The sequence below is a fragment of the Syngnathus scovelli genome, chromosome 8 (genome assembly GCF_024217435.2).
Source record: "Syngnathus scovelli strain Florida chromosome 8, RoL_Ssco_1.2, whole genome shotgun sequence".
NCBI classification, from domain to species: Eukaryota; Metazoa; Chordata; class Actinopteri; order Syngnathiformes; family Syngnathidae; genus Syngnathus; species Syngnathus scovelli.
Window position 1 is genome coordinate 14,281,737 of NC_090854.1, and position 14,837 is coordinate 14,296,573.

Sequence of the window (14,837 nt, forward strand, 5' to 3'; positions counted from 1 at the left end):
GCAGGCTTGCTATCAATATTCTTTTCTTTGTATGTCAAATGTACATGACTTTTTGTTGTCTCTTTAGAGGGCACTTAATTAAAAAAAGTATGAAACCCTACGGTGAGATGCAGTTAAGAAAAATATTCTCATCAATTGTTTTATGCATGAAGAGATTGCGCAACACAAGTTGAATGTGCACACCCCAGGCTGAAATAGTCATGAAATATTCATAGAATGTTTCTCATAATTTCTCATACAGTTAAGCTGTATGAATGGAACACTGACCCCCCCACCCCCCACCCCCCACCCCCCCACCCCCACCACCACTTCCCAAACACACATATGCTGGTCATTAAGTAAACTCAAACAAATCTCGTCATATCTGGTAACAGTAATCAATGTTTCAGTCTAGTCAAATGCTAAACAATGTTAGGAAGCATTAGCTGAGCATTAAGGCAATAAACAGAACATGATAGCCAAGGCATCCTTTCTGTGTGGCACTGAAATGGAGACGTGCTTGCATGCGTGTGTGGTTGTGAGTGTGTGCATACACAAGCGTGTTTGTGGCTGAGGAGCACAAATCAATCTCTGCCTTGACAGCCGGCCAAAAAAATCGAAAGGAAATCCGAGTCGATGATTGCTGCGAGACTTGTGTTTTATGTGCTCCTGTCACTCTCTCTTTCTAATTCTCTTTCTCTTCCTCCCTCCCGCGGTGCGCACACACACACACACACACACATACACACACACGTAAAGAGCTGCTTTCAATCCATTACCCTACAACACAATGAATGACAGTAAATAGTAAATAACAATAATAATAAAAGCTGAATCAAATGTGTTTTTATCTTTTTGGCCCAAATGAAGTTATACTAACCATATGAAAAGGCGCATAGATAAAATACTGATGGATGACTGACTGACCAGTACCCGCCATGTGAACCAAATCTAAGGGGAGATCTTATTGTGCTCATTAAGTTCTGCTTCCTGTCACTGACACTTTACACCAGTGAGGAATATGGCGTCACTGACGTTATTGTCTCCTGGCGGGTTGTGTTAACGCAAAGAGACGTGTGAAAATCACATGTCGGCGCTCATTTGGCTCATGGTGGCCAGCGTAGAGACAAGAGTTTACTGCAGGTCACATTATTTTTAACTTCAAGACAAACGTTTTAAACGGTACGTGCAGTAAACCGCATTGGAAGAGCAGGCGCAAAAAGTCCAATCGAGGGGCAACACAGCGTTTTGGGAAATTGGGACAGAGTCCTTCCGCCAACTAGTGAGTAATGGATGGCCCCGAAAACGCTTTAGAATTGCGTATAGATGTCACAAGATAGAATTCCTTGAATGAATGGCAACACTCAATATGTAAATGTACTCAAATGTCAGGCACATGTCAAAATGACCCCATGAGCATTCTTCTATTTATTTATTTATTTATTTATTTATTTATTTATTTATTTATTTATTTATTTATTTATTTATCATATTCTCCTAATTTTTATTTATTTATTTATTTATTTATTTATTTATCATATTTCTATTTTTTTCTTTTCATTCGTATCTTTGTAAATGAAGAATTCATTGCTTAGGTTGCGCATGTGTACCTAATGAAGCAAGTTTTTATCGTTCACAAAAACACATCGTTTTTGGTGGCTTACTTGACAGTAAACGTGTATTTTGGCATATGTTTACATACCTTCGCAGGAGAGGCCGTGAGACGTGACCCCAGACAAGCTATCTTTGCAGACGTTGCAAAAGGTGGGCCGTGCGTGCGAGCAGGCGTACCAGTTGTGCATCCCTGAGAAATGTTCCACATTAAACTGAGCCGTCTGGCAAAGAAGAGGTTAGAATAGGTTGGCAGCACCGGGATAGCGAGTCCAAACAAACAACAAGGCAAGCACAATGCACATCATTGTCCAAGTTTATAAGTGAGAACACGGGATGGGCATCAATCGTCAATTAACTGATCATTAAGAAGTTTGTCTCGACGGTAATATGAAATTTGATGTCTACAAGTCACTACAGGGTCAAAACCGGCAGAGACACTGTTGATCCACTGTCAATTAATTTGCTGTGGAAAATAAAACAACATGATATCATCCGTGGGAAGCTGAGCTGAATCCATGCCGCGCTTAACTCATTATTCTGCTCAATACGATGCCAGTACGGAGAAAATAGCTCAGAAAAATAAAAATGGATTCACTAACTGTTAATTTTCCACATAGGCAATTGTGAAAATGTAGTCAAATCGTTCATCTTAAAATTATTTCAAAGAATAGAAATACAGATGTTGCAAAAAAGAAAAAAAAATTGTTTAAAATGTTTAAGAAAAATAAGAAAATTTGCCATTTTGGACCAAATCTATTCACTACAGACAGACAGCACTCTAGTCTTTTTACATAATTAGAGTTCCAATTAAAGACTAGGTATCAATAAAATCCATTAACCTTGTGTGTCACTAAATCATGGTGATTGGATGAGTTGAAAAATAATTTCTGATATAGTTTATGCATCTGCTTTATTGCTATTCATTTTGCAAACTGGATTTTTAGATGTCATAGCTGTGTACAACTTCAGCAAAATCAAAGAGAGTGATTCAATTCCAAAGTAGACACCCTGATTTCCTAATAAATCAAATCAAATTAGTGAGTGTCGCCATGCTCGGCGACGATTTAACAAAATGGACACCTGTTCAGAAGCGCATCCTCCACTGGGCATCCTCAAATTGCATTCACTTGAAACTCGCTTTGTCGCACACAGTCACAATTCATCACTGTTGACATCTTGTGTGTGCATGTGTACCCCCTGTGCAAGCTCTGGGGGGGGTTCAGCTGCATTGCAGTACAGAAAACAGAGTAGGATGCAGGAGGGGGGGGGGGTGCCCTTATATAAGATTTCCCTCCAAAAAACACAGCGCTTTTATTTTTTGCACTGTGCTTCGCCAACACTTTCATTTATTATTCAAAACAAAAAAAACTGCCTCATCAACAGTGTCCCGCAATGAGTATTAAAAGTTATTGTGAGTTGTGGAACATGGCGTATTATAGTCATCATGTGCGTTTCGATAGATGTGCGATTGTGTCATGCTGTTATGTCTGTGTCAATAAAAGTAGAGCCCACTGGATAGCATGAATAAATTCTCCTTACCTCGTAATGCTCTCTGGACTGGACGGACTTGAGCGAGCTGATCCAGTCCTCCATCTCTTTCCGGTTCTCGGCACAGAGAATGAGCCTACGGAAGGGGGTGATCACCTGGAAGAGAGGAGGAGATGAGGAGACGGATGCTTCCCTCTCCGCCGGTGCGACTGAGCGGGGAGAGCGTTCGTCTCTGTCTTTAAGGCAGGGAAAAAGATGAGGAGCCCCCACCTCCCTCTCTCTATCCACCTCACCATCTCCCTCTCTCTCCCTCATTAAGGCGTGTTCTCTCATCCCCTAACACCTTCTTGAGTTTGCTCCAGCACTTTCCCGCCCTCCCTCTCTCCTTGCTCTTAGCGGTTCACATCGCTCTCGGCTAGATATGTGCTGACAGGCGAAGAAATGCAGTAAAGGCTAAGAGCTTCCACCCAGCCCCTTGTGTGTGTGTCCGTGTGTGTGTGTTTAAAAGTCTCCCCGACAGATACGCTACACAACCTCTCAGCTCTACATCACTTATTAATGTGCTCCCTCATCCCATCACCTTCTTCATCTTCTCAAAAAGTAAACAACACAATGCCATAAACAAAAAAGAAAGAAATTCTAGAGTAGCTGATTTTAAATTCCCTTTGTAGTGAATTCAGCTGAATTGAAAAGGATTTGAAATCCTTGCATTTGGATTTCATTTGTTGAACTCAACGTCCCAACTTCACTGGAATTGCTGTATCAATAATACTTTTGACGTTCATAAAGATTTCATATGTTGTTTTTTTTCCGCCCCCAAGAACAAGATGGTTGTACGTCAACTCAGTGGACTGTGTCTGGATGTTTGTCATGCATTTTAAATAAGTAGATGAAAGCACAACGGGAAAAGTTGCTCAAACTACCGCAGATGTAACACAAAATCATGTCAAATCATCACAATTTGCAATATACTCTTGAAAAGTAATTTTTGCACTCATGAACAAAACACAACGATACACTTCTGTCGTTTAATCACCGTTAGCAAACCAGGCTACGACTGTCCCCCTGAAGTGCCTGATTCTGCACTGATGAATAAGCGCTGCCACGGTCAGAAAAAACAGCCACTCATCAATCACCGAAATCACGATTGCAATCTATCTGGCCCAGGAGCTCCAATCAATATCCACTTACATCTGGAAACAACCTGTATGTTCTATGTCTGTGTGTGTTTGTGTTCTCATTGCCCTTTAATTGCCCTCCAAGCTAACCGTGTTAGCATTTTCTATTGTTTATTGGGTAAGTGGAGACCACGACTTGCGAATTACAGAAAGTGCATGGTTTTGCATTTGGACGATATCCCACATCAGCCGTTTTCACAATATCGACTATTCAAACTATTAAAAATGAGACCATTTCAAAAAAGCGTCAATATAATACTTGTGGTTGTATCACTGACCATCAAATCCCCTCAATTTTGGTTAATGATAGGGTTGGATTAGAAATCCTCCATTTTTGTGGACTTCACCGAAGTCCCTTTTTTTATCCATCCATAAGTGAATATTTAACAAAAACAGTGTCGTGTAACCAAGAGAAAATTAATCAGCCACAAGTTTCCTCTGGAAATGCACTCTATTCATTTTCTGTTAAAGCTGACCTCAACTCTTCTTTGCCGCAAGAATATGGAGTAAACCATCGGTCTGAATAATTGTGCAAACATTTCTGCAGACACATTTTCAACATAGTTCCTGTAGCGATAATAGTAAAGTGCCTGAATTCTTTTGTCCACATAGCGTTCATGATTTTCCATGGGACAACACGATCCAAAATCACTCAGACACACTTTAGTCTGGTGTTCCTCAAGGAAGTGTTTTAAGTCCAATCATTTTCTATAAGGGTTGGACCTTCCTTTTCCACTTAGTAAGAACATCAAGTAAAAATCGTTATATTGGTACACGATTGCATGATTGTTACAACAAACATTTCCACACACTAAAATATTTGAGAAATTCTTCACAATAGTAGTTGCAAAAGGGGGGCCCCACTCTACATTTCGTAACTTTTTATTTACTGTCCGAATACATATGTTCTGTTGTGATGTTTACTGTTAGGCAAAGGCATGCATTATGTCATTGTGTGTGTGTGTGTGTGTGTGTCCTGTTTTCCCTGCTGGTGTTGGGTTTAAGAGCCGGTGATTGGTTGCCGGGGGAAACAAGAACAGCCGTTTCCTAACTTGGCTGCAGGCATCCCTCAAATGAGGAGAACCTCCCTTGATGGCTGACCTTCACAACTGCAAGTGTATTTGTATATTTGCGTGTGAGAGAGAGTGTGTGTGTGTGTGTCTGTGTGATAATGTGATGAGGAGCCTCATTACTATCGACGGCGAGAAACTACACAACACTGATGCACGTGCACAAGCCTTAAGGTGCATTTCAAGAGGGTGATGGGAGCAGCCCACGCTTATCCAATCAGAACGAGTGAGTCAGTGAGAGGAGGCGGATCTTCCATGTCGACTTTGTGATGGGGATTCGGGTTTGGAGGGTTGGGAGGGGGCGTGAGCCCTCCTTCTCACATGGACTGCAAGGTGCTTCGTCTCGGCGCCGCAGCAATGCTGCTTCATTAAGTATTCACACCTCATCCTCCTTCTACAAGGCTCCCCGTTGGGCGCTGATTTACATATTTAGGGGCTAGAATAATCCGAGACACTTCTAAATATTTCAATATCATGTACAGTATATCGGGGAGAGATATCAGAGGACTCCAGTGGGTTTCTTTTTTAATTCTATATATAAAGTGCTGCTGAAGGAAACGGGTTGGTGTTTGAAGCTTGAATTTGGACTTCCTGTGTGGAGTTTGCATGTTGACCCTGTGCGTGCGTGGATTTCCTCCAGCTACTCACTGTTACACCCACATTCCAAAAACATGCATGTTAGGGTAGTAGACTGTTCTTAGGTGTGAATGTGAGTTTGAATAGTTGACTATATTTGTCCAAATAATATGTGCCGTGTGATTGGCTGGCGACCAACCCAGAGTATTCCCCGCCTCTCGCCCGAAGATAGCCGGGATATGTTCCAGGACATCAATAACCCAAATGAATAGAAACGAGATAAAAATTAATGTACGTGTATGTATGTAAATGAACAGACCAATGTTGTGTGTGTAGGTAGAAGTTTACATCGCTTCTACATCTATAATTGGCCATTTGGAGACTGTAATTATCGACCACCACATTTAAAGGTAATGAAAGAAGCTGCTTTGAGTAACCATGATTGAAGTTAGCTGTGACCACTCCCACAGATGCTCAGCCCTCCCTTGCACAGATCCGAAATTACTAATTTTGGCTCTGTTCAATCTCCACCCAGAGATCACACGTTCACAGACTGGTCAAAAAAAGAGAGAAGAAAGAAGTAAGCTGGCCATGAAAAGCAAAAACATGGTCTTTTGTTGCACAAGCATGGACAGCAGAAGCAATGTTTGGTGCATACTAAATTAAAATAAACATAAATTTCTTCCTGCCCATTGCAATCAAATCAGTCATACAAATCAGTGCCCTTCATTCAAAAGACTTTAAGGGAAAAAAAATTGAAACATTTTTCTAATGCCTTTAGCTCTGACACATGCAGCACATCATCCTAAATATTTTCATGGCACCTTCCAACCATCTCATGACTCCAGGCAGCACCCACCTGCACGGCAAACGCCGGTACTCATCATCACAGGAACGATAGACGAACAGACAGACCACAAGCAGGAGATCTTTCTTGGTCCAGTCTCTGAAGTCTCACACTCACCACTGCCCCCACCTAGCGTGACTCTTGATGCACGTGTCTTCGACCCCCGCTCGGCACGCCGTGTTACCTTTCCACAGCTCAGGCAGCCACACACTGCAGGATTTCCCACCCTTACTCATCCCGCCTTCCCCCTCAGTTGTAGCCCCCACCAATCACACTTTATGTCCTCACACTGGAAACTGCCTTCTGTTCTATTTTGGGCTTCATCATTATCTCCCACCCATTTTAACGAGACTCTGATGGTGAGCCGTCCATCTCGATACTCTTTGGCACGCAGGAATTTTTATTAAGCCTACCGCACACATTTGAAGACACCCTCACACGTGCCGCAGCTACTGTTAATCTCATTTACGGATACAGTCGAGGATAGGTCATTCCCATGCAGACATTTCAAGGCGCATGAATGCTAAAAATAGCAGCACGCTCTCCTCGGGGTACTGTTCTCCTAACAACAACTCCTCCTTACCCCCGTCCTTGTTTCTTAATATAGCATCACCCAGGATGAGTGAAGACATTTTTAGAAGCTGTTTTTTTTTTTTTTTTCTCACTGCTGATATTTTAGGTTTGTTACATCATACACAGTGCTTGCTTCCAGGAAATGTCAGCTGTGATTTCCCCAAGTGAAGATGCCATGAATAATCAAAATATCTAAAAATATGCCGGTAATATTCAAACCCTTTTAGCGTAGGAATATTTTGATGGTCTTCATTTGCATTATCAAGCTGAAATTCATAAAATTCTCTGGTCTACACAAATTTATTATCATATTACAGTGATCCCTCGCTACTTCGCGTTTCGTTTATCAAGGTTTCACGATATCGCAGATTTTTTTTTCAAATTAAAAAAACATTTAAAAGTCAAAATAAATCTTCTAAATTGAGGAAACGTGTCTAACCTTTAGGACAATGTAGTGATACTCCATATGTTCGTTTACATTCCTTAAGAAGTCCGTTTTCGCGTGTTAGCACGATCACGAATTAGTATCTTTCCGCTATTTTAACAATAACCAAAATTCTGAAGGCAACCTTCCAAATCTAGACATAATCTCCCATTCAGAGGATGTGGCATGAGAAGAAGGTGAACTCACCGTGAAACTGTTGTTGACATTCTTGGTACTGGACTCCGCAACGCTGGCATCTGACAGGTCCACCTCATCAAAGATAAGTGACTGCAGGAAAGGTGAAGACAAGGGTTAGCATCTATTTTCTTACTCAATGCATTGAATTTAACATTTTGACAGTGATTTCTACGGCAACAATGAAATGTCTTATCATGGGTAAAGCAAGGCAGACCTGGAATGGGGTGAGAATGAAAGCATTTTTAGATGTGCACTTTGTCAACTAATCCAGACAAAAAATGGATGGCACTATTTTGGAGGTGCTATGTGGCACTTCTAATGGCAATAGCACCTTCTGTAGGGGTGCCATAAAAATAGATGCAGCGCGCAGCCGAGCGTCTTCACTGTGATTTCCGAGCGAAAATAACTCATTTGAGCAACAAACAGTCAAATATGATAAAGGGCTTGCCATGGTTGGGTAATGTCTCATTTTTTTAGACTCTAGGGAAGAACAAGGACTTTGGTGGAATTCGTCGAGAGATTCACTCTGGCACGGATCCACACAAAACTTTGGGTTGCGAAATGGTTCATAACAATATATTACTGTATATGAAAACAATGCATTGAAAACAAAACTACAATGACAGTAGAGCAAAAATCTCCATCACGTCTCTCTAACTAGTTAGATACAAAAAAAATATATATGTCCCATGCCAGTATAGCGAGAATATATTTATGGCTGCAATGAATGATTATTTTATTAATTTATTAATTTATTAATCAATCCAGTTAAATCGGGTAAACCAGATAACGCATGTTTCTTTTTTTTAATTGCTCAATTATTGCTCATTTATCGTTGCGACTCTACAAAAATATATACTATATATATTTGGATATAAACTGTGTTTTGCAGTTTAAGTTCATTTGCATATCAATATCAAATTGAGAGTCTTGGTTTTAGGTTTTCACTGCACCATTACCTTAAAGCAAGACCAAACTGTGTGTGTGTGCGTGTGTGTGTGTGTGTGTGTACCAAGCTTCCTTCCGCAAAATAAAAAAAACACCCGGTGTTACATTTCATGGCAGGCGCTCAGTTTCCTCAGGTTTGTCAAAACAGTGTGTGACGGGGGTTGTAAGGCACTGTAAGGACACCAAGGGCCGACCACATTCATTCATATAGCTCCAAATAAGACCAAATGATCTGGACCTTTTAAGCGATAACTCACTTTGTTTGTCAGACAGGAAATGCGCTTGACCACATAATAGCCGTACAGCAAATCCACTATGTTTTTTTTCTCTGTGGTTGCGGCAGCAAAAAGCATGTATTAAACACCAAGGACATATTGGCAAGCATCCATTCTCAACACCGCTTATCCTGTTCAGAGTCGAAGGGGGTTGCTGGAACCTGTCCCAGCAAACGAAAGGTGGACTACACCCTGAACTGGTCAGCAGCCAGTTCGCAGGGCACACATAGAAACCAATAACCATTCACAACCACATGCACACCATCAGAGACAAGCAATAACGTGTATTTGGCTGATAAGGTGGTGTCCATCAAAGCAGCAGCTGGACATCAAGCAGGACTAGGAGATGACGTCCTAATGTGTGTGTATGCATGTGTGTTGGCCAAAAAGTGCCAACCCAAACACCCCGTTACGCCGGCTCATGGTTGCGTCATACTTAAGTGTATTTGTATGTGTTTTATGGCTTTTTACAGTCCCTTTGACACTCCCAGTCACACACAAACTTGTTTCCACACTAATAACACACACGAGCACACAAAACTGTCTTGAGGGAAGCTGTAATGAAAGCTGACAGCAATAGTGGACAAAAGCAAAGTGTTCCAGACCCTCTATAGCACCAACATATGCAAAATTCGGAGGCCACCATGTTATTTTAGACATGCTATAATGATGGTGCAATATTGAGTAAGATTGAACGGGCTTCAGAACACGATGTTCGACTTCCGATCTAAAACTGAAGATGGCTGCCGGATAAGCAACATAGCGCACAAACAATGGAAGCCTTAACTTATTTTGACTAAAGATTATGTGTATTTCCTACCGAAACTGGAATTAGAGCTCGACTGATACTGATTCAGAATATCCAGTGCAAAAAAAAATTCAATAATTGAAGTTGAATCAACCATAAATATATTTTAGTTACTCATGTATTGAATGTAAATAGATGGATGGCACTGGTTAGTATATTTGCCTTACAGTTGGTGTAGGATTTGAGTCCAGCGCTGAAACTTCCTGGGTGGGTTTTCTCCAAAGACATGCATGGGAGGCCGACTGACCATTTTAAATTGTCCGTAGATGTGATTGTGAACGACTGTGCCCTGGCGACCAGCTCTGGGGGTACCCCACCTACTGCCCAAAGACTTCAGCGCACCCGAGACCCTCGTGAGGCTAAGCGGTTCGGAAAAATGAATGAATTTATGAATGTATTAAATGTTGCATTTTTTTGTTTTTTCTTTGCATGCATAAAAAAATGATGCTGTATTAAATTCTAAGGAAACACAATTCCTTTCATTAAAAATAAAATGTATTTGTGAATGTATGGTTTATGGGAGGGCAAAGTTCTTGCAGAAAAAAATGTAATGCAAAGTACGGTTGTTTGTATTTGAATTTCTTACTGTGCAAAGTGAAGGACTGTGATACAGATTGTGGTTTTATGCATGCAAAAAAATGTTGCCGGAAAAAATCTAATTCTAAAAAAAAATATAGTGCTTTAGTTTTCATATGGTTCCAACTAAATGTTGAACATCAAGTAAATATTTGATGTATCAGCCAGGCTCTAATTATGATGCATTAATGTCATATGGAAACACATTGAAGCCATGATTAATCAAAGGTGGACCCCATGATGTAACTACACGGCACTAGTGCATCTCTACAGGTGATGAGCTTAAGGCTGTACTGTGCTGACCCGAATTCTCACTAGGCCCTCCTCAGATCCGCTGGCACCCAGAGGTGGGGGTGAGCGCCGCGCGCCAGTCCAGCACACGGACAGAGCTCGCCAGCATATGCGGCTCCGGGACGCCCGGCGCAGCGCTCGCTCTTGCCAGCGGGCCAACGCGCTGCCGGACTAGCACGCGCATGTACATGGACCGGGAAGTGGTGGAAGGTAAAAGTAAAAGAACATAAGAATATTGTGATGTGATGTTCTATTCAAAAAAAAAGTTCATGTGATTTAGATCAAAATAATAATTGTAAATGTAGTATATACACAAATTAATACATTCAGGATAAACGTATGATTACAAATAAATACATGTGAAATAATAAAAATAAATGACTATCATAGCAATTGTAAAATTGACAAAATAAAACTCGCAATTGAGTAAAATACATTGGAAATTCTCTAAAACATCCACACATCCATTCGTGCTTTAACTTCTGGGTTATTAAAAATACATACTAATTAATTTCAAATATATGCCCACAATAATAATACAAAAACATATATTCGTACAGCCTATCATCCACAAGGTTGATCTCAAAATTACAATTTGCAAATCTGGGACTTCTGAATTCACTGCAATGTGTCACATAGGAGCCAGAAGTCTGTGTTAATCTAAAAATATTTTCTTTAGCTGAGGTTGGACTATTACCAGACTAAACAGATTGTTTAGACTTTACCAGACTAAACAGATAGTCTAAAAAGCTATTTATTGAAACAACAAAGATAGAATGTGTTAATGTTTGTGAGCCTGCAGGTACTGGAAGTGCTGATAATTTTTTAAAATATTTTTTTCCTCAATATGAAAAGAAAAAAAATAGCCAAACTACTATTATTTGCATTCTCTCATCCAAATGGTGGTTTGACGATTATTTGTTTATTAATTCAAATGTACATTACCTTTGCATCTTTGGCATAGTAGAGTGTCCGGCCTCTCAGCTTGAAGTAACGCTTCTTCCACCGCTGGAAGGAGCTGGTCTGTTTCAGCAACAATCCTTCCTTTATGCTCGTCTACAGGAAGGGAGTGGAAAGAAAAAAAACACAGAAATAAAAAACTGTTTTAAGGTCCCATGTGGTGCAAAAGTGCATCTTGCAAAACTCTAACAAATATTAATATATTAGTATTCAATACTGATGATGTAAAATTTATGCAAAGGCACTAAAGAGGAACATACATTGTTGAATGAATGAATTTGAAACACAATTTGGAGTCAGATACATTTTTTCAAGTGACAGATCTATATAATGTGTTTTTTGGCAGTCAAACATCTGAAACGTCATCAATTAGGTTCGCTTAAAATACATTCGAGTCAGCTTCCGTCAGACAGAGCTTAGTTTTTTTTATTTTTGCCATCATCGCCAAAATGACGGGCCTTCCATTAGCCTGACGGAATGCCTCTGGGCTTGTGTTCTTATCTCATATCTGCAGTGGAGCAATTTTGGGGAAATGAGGTGAGGCTTTTCCATCTCATTTCATGGAGACGTTACATGGCTGAATTACTATCACCACAAATGTCCACTTTATGTTTCAAGTGGGATTAAATCAAAGTCAAATATTCCTTACAAGAACATTAAAAACATCATCACGTTCTTCTGCTAACTAAACCACAAAAGATTTTTCCACCAGTCAGAAGCCATCATCACATTTTCACCACAAGCATTTATTAGTGGCTTCCATGTTGGAAGGGGTGGACGATTGTTAAGATGAAAACAGACGGGAAGACGGAAAGCTTCCACAATGGCAAAAATACGAGATCCTGTCCTCAGCAATCAAACCGTCTTTGAAATTCACAACCTTGTTATGTGATGCCGGCGACATGCACTGCAAACACATGGCTGCACGTGGAAACGATAAAACATGCACACTGACTCAGGCATACACATACGCTGCAGAAACACACACACACACACACACACACACACACACACACACACACACACACACACACACACAGAGGCTATTTATAGCGCAGGAAGGCTGTTCTTGGAGGGGGGAATTACAAACAGAGACGCAGGCCTGAAGCTGACATCCTGCCCACCAGCTGTGTCAACTTAAACAGAAACACTGCAAGCAGATGCACAAGTTAGCATGCATCCAGCAAGCTTTCGTGTAATATGAAAATTACTACCATTCATTTCACAAAGATTGTGAATATTATTTTAAAATTGATCATTTGTTTATTTATTGTTTCGGTAAGGGCACATCTTACCGAAGTCTGCATTCTAAAAACCTCTCACGCAGAGCTCCATGTTGACACAACTGATTAGACGACGTCAGTTCCAGCATCTGGTCACGGTCTAACGTATAGAAAAAAGGACTGACATTTGCTTTTAATGCAATGGAGTGGGAGAAGTTAAATTGTGTAATTATTTCCCAACATGAAAGCATAACTGTGGAGAAGTAAAATTGTGTAATTATTACCCAACATGAAAGCAAAACTTTGTGGTACAACCAATGTTATTCCTTCAATTAACTTTGCGTCTCAAAATAAGAAATTTGACTTTTGATTAATATTTGACATTGAATATCACCATTATAAGTCAGAGCCGATTTTCTTCAAACTTATTTGTGACTGTAGTTAAAACTGGTCACTCGTAGTCAACCTTCTCAAAAAAAAAAGCTTCAATGATGTCACAAAAGAAAATGATCAAAGAAGCTATAATAAAATGTTAAGATAATCTTAATAATTATATTAATAAAACTTCTTAATAATTAATTAAGATTTTAAAAATTCAGTTGGTTTTGACAATCCTCTCGATCGGTTTCATAATTTAACAACTGTATCAATTAACAATTGTCGTGTCAATTTCTATTCAACATTATCTTACAATTTCCAAAAAGTGGGTCAATTTTAAAAGATCTTTGGCACAAGAGATCATATGCTGAACTTTTATAGGACCCAAAAGGCGATGAAGGTAAAACGACACAAATTTTCTTCCATGGATTGCTTCATGTTCTATTTTTAACAGATCTCGCTGGCAAGTTGCAAAACCATTCGGCCAAGAGCCGCAAGGCCTGTGATGTTGTCTTGTTTTGTCAGAAAGAAAGAAAGAAAGTGAAAACAGTGCAACGGTTGTCAGCCAATGTTATGGTAATTCCCCTGCTCTGTTTTCCATTAGCACTGTTGATGGCCAAATTCCTGGATTAAGGTGAAATACCTCCAATGTGGACTTCCCTATAAGGCCTTCTTTCCCGCTCACTTGCAACCACAATCAAAGCAGGACCGAGGCGCTCTCGTGGCATATGAAGTCATCGCCCAATTTAGAGCCCAATGAAAAATACTATAAATCCTAAATCTGTTTTTTTTTAAGAGTTGCTGCCTGAGTTTTCGCTGTCCTATTCGAAATTTTCGATTGTATATTCTATTGTCCAAATTTGAAAGACTCATCTGGGATTATTTCAGTTTAGTGAGCAACTGAGATTTATTTAATTTGCCTGAACAGTACAAAGTAGTAGATATTTACCTGTTTTTGTTATTTTCAATGAGAAAATCTGTGCTTTCAAGTTCAACACACATCATGAGAAATATTTAACCAGTTGGAAATGAAATAAAACCTAATTATGCCATCAAAGCCCAAAACTTTTCATTCTGACCAGTCAGAGCCACACAAATGACTTTAGCTCTAATTGGATGTTCTACTTTCCCCTTTTGTCACTCCTTGGCCTCCATAGTTCCTTTCCTTGTCTCCATCTACTTCCTCTCGCCAAGTAGGCCACAAGTGATCTTTAAATAGCGCTACCGCTCTCCTCCGTCCGCTGGCTCGCTCTTCTGCTAAATTGTGATACAGAGCTCAAGTCCTGTTGCAGAATAGAAATGAGTAACCTGAGTGCTGCGCAGCTTCCGCCCACACACACCGCTTGGCTACCGACAGCTCAACAACACACACACACACACAAGTTTGCACACAAACAACCCTGCACAATGGACAAAGGCAATGGCGGCTCA

At 40.2% G+C, this 14,837-nt stretch overlaps 1 protein-coding gene across 7 annotated transcripts in view; it reads right to left on the bottom strand.

Moving 5' to 3' along the window:
- The window catches only part of dgkh (diacylglycerol kinase, eta), a 37,564-nt gene that overhangs the window by 16,042 nt on the left and 6,685 nt on the right, over positions 1 to 14,837 (bottom strand). For 5 of the 7 annotated variants that reach the window (XM_049727659.1, XM_049727662.1, XM_049727663.1 and 2 more), the window contains 4 exons: positions 11,791 to 11,901; positions 7,957 to 8,037; positions 3,133 to 3,237; positions 1,682 to 1,814 (listed from right to left, as the gene is read on the bottom strand). In XM_049727659.1, coding sequence (XP_049583616.1) covers positions 1,682 to 1,814; positions 3,133 to 3,237; positions 7,957 to 8,037; positions 11,791 to 11,901 — 430 coding nt within the window. Of the gene's footprint in view, positions 1 to 1,681; positions 1,815 to 3,132; positions 3,238 to 7,956; positions 8,038 to 10,857; positions 11,017 to 11,790; positions 11,902 to 14,837 lie in introns of those variants that run through there. The other 2 variants (XM_049727666.1, XM_049727665.2) reach the window with 2 other exon arrangements.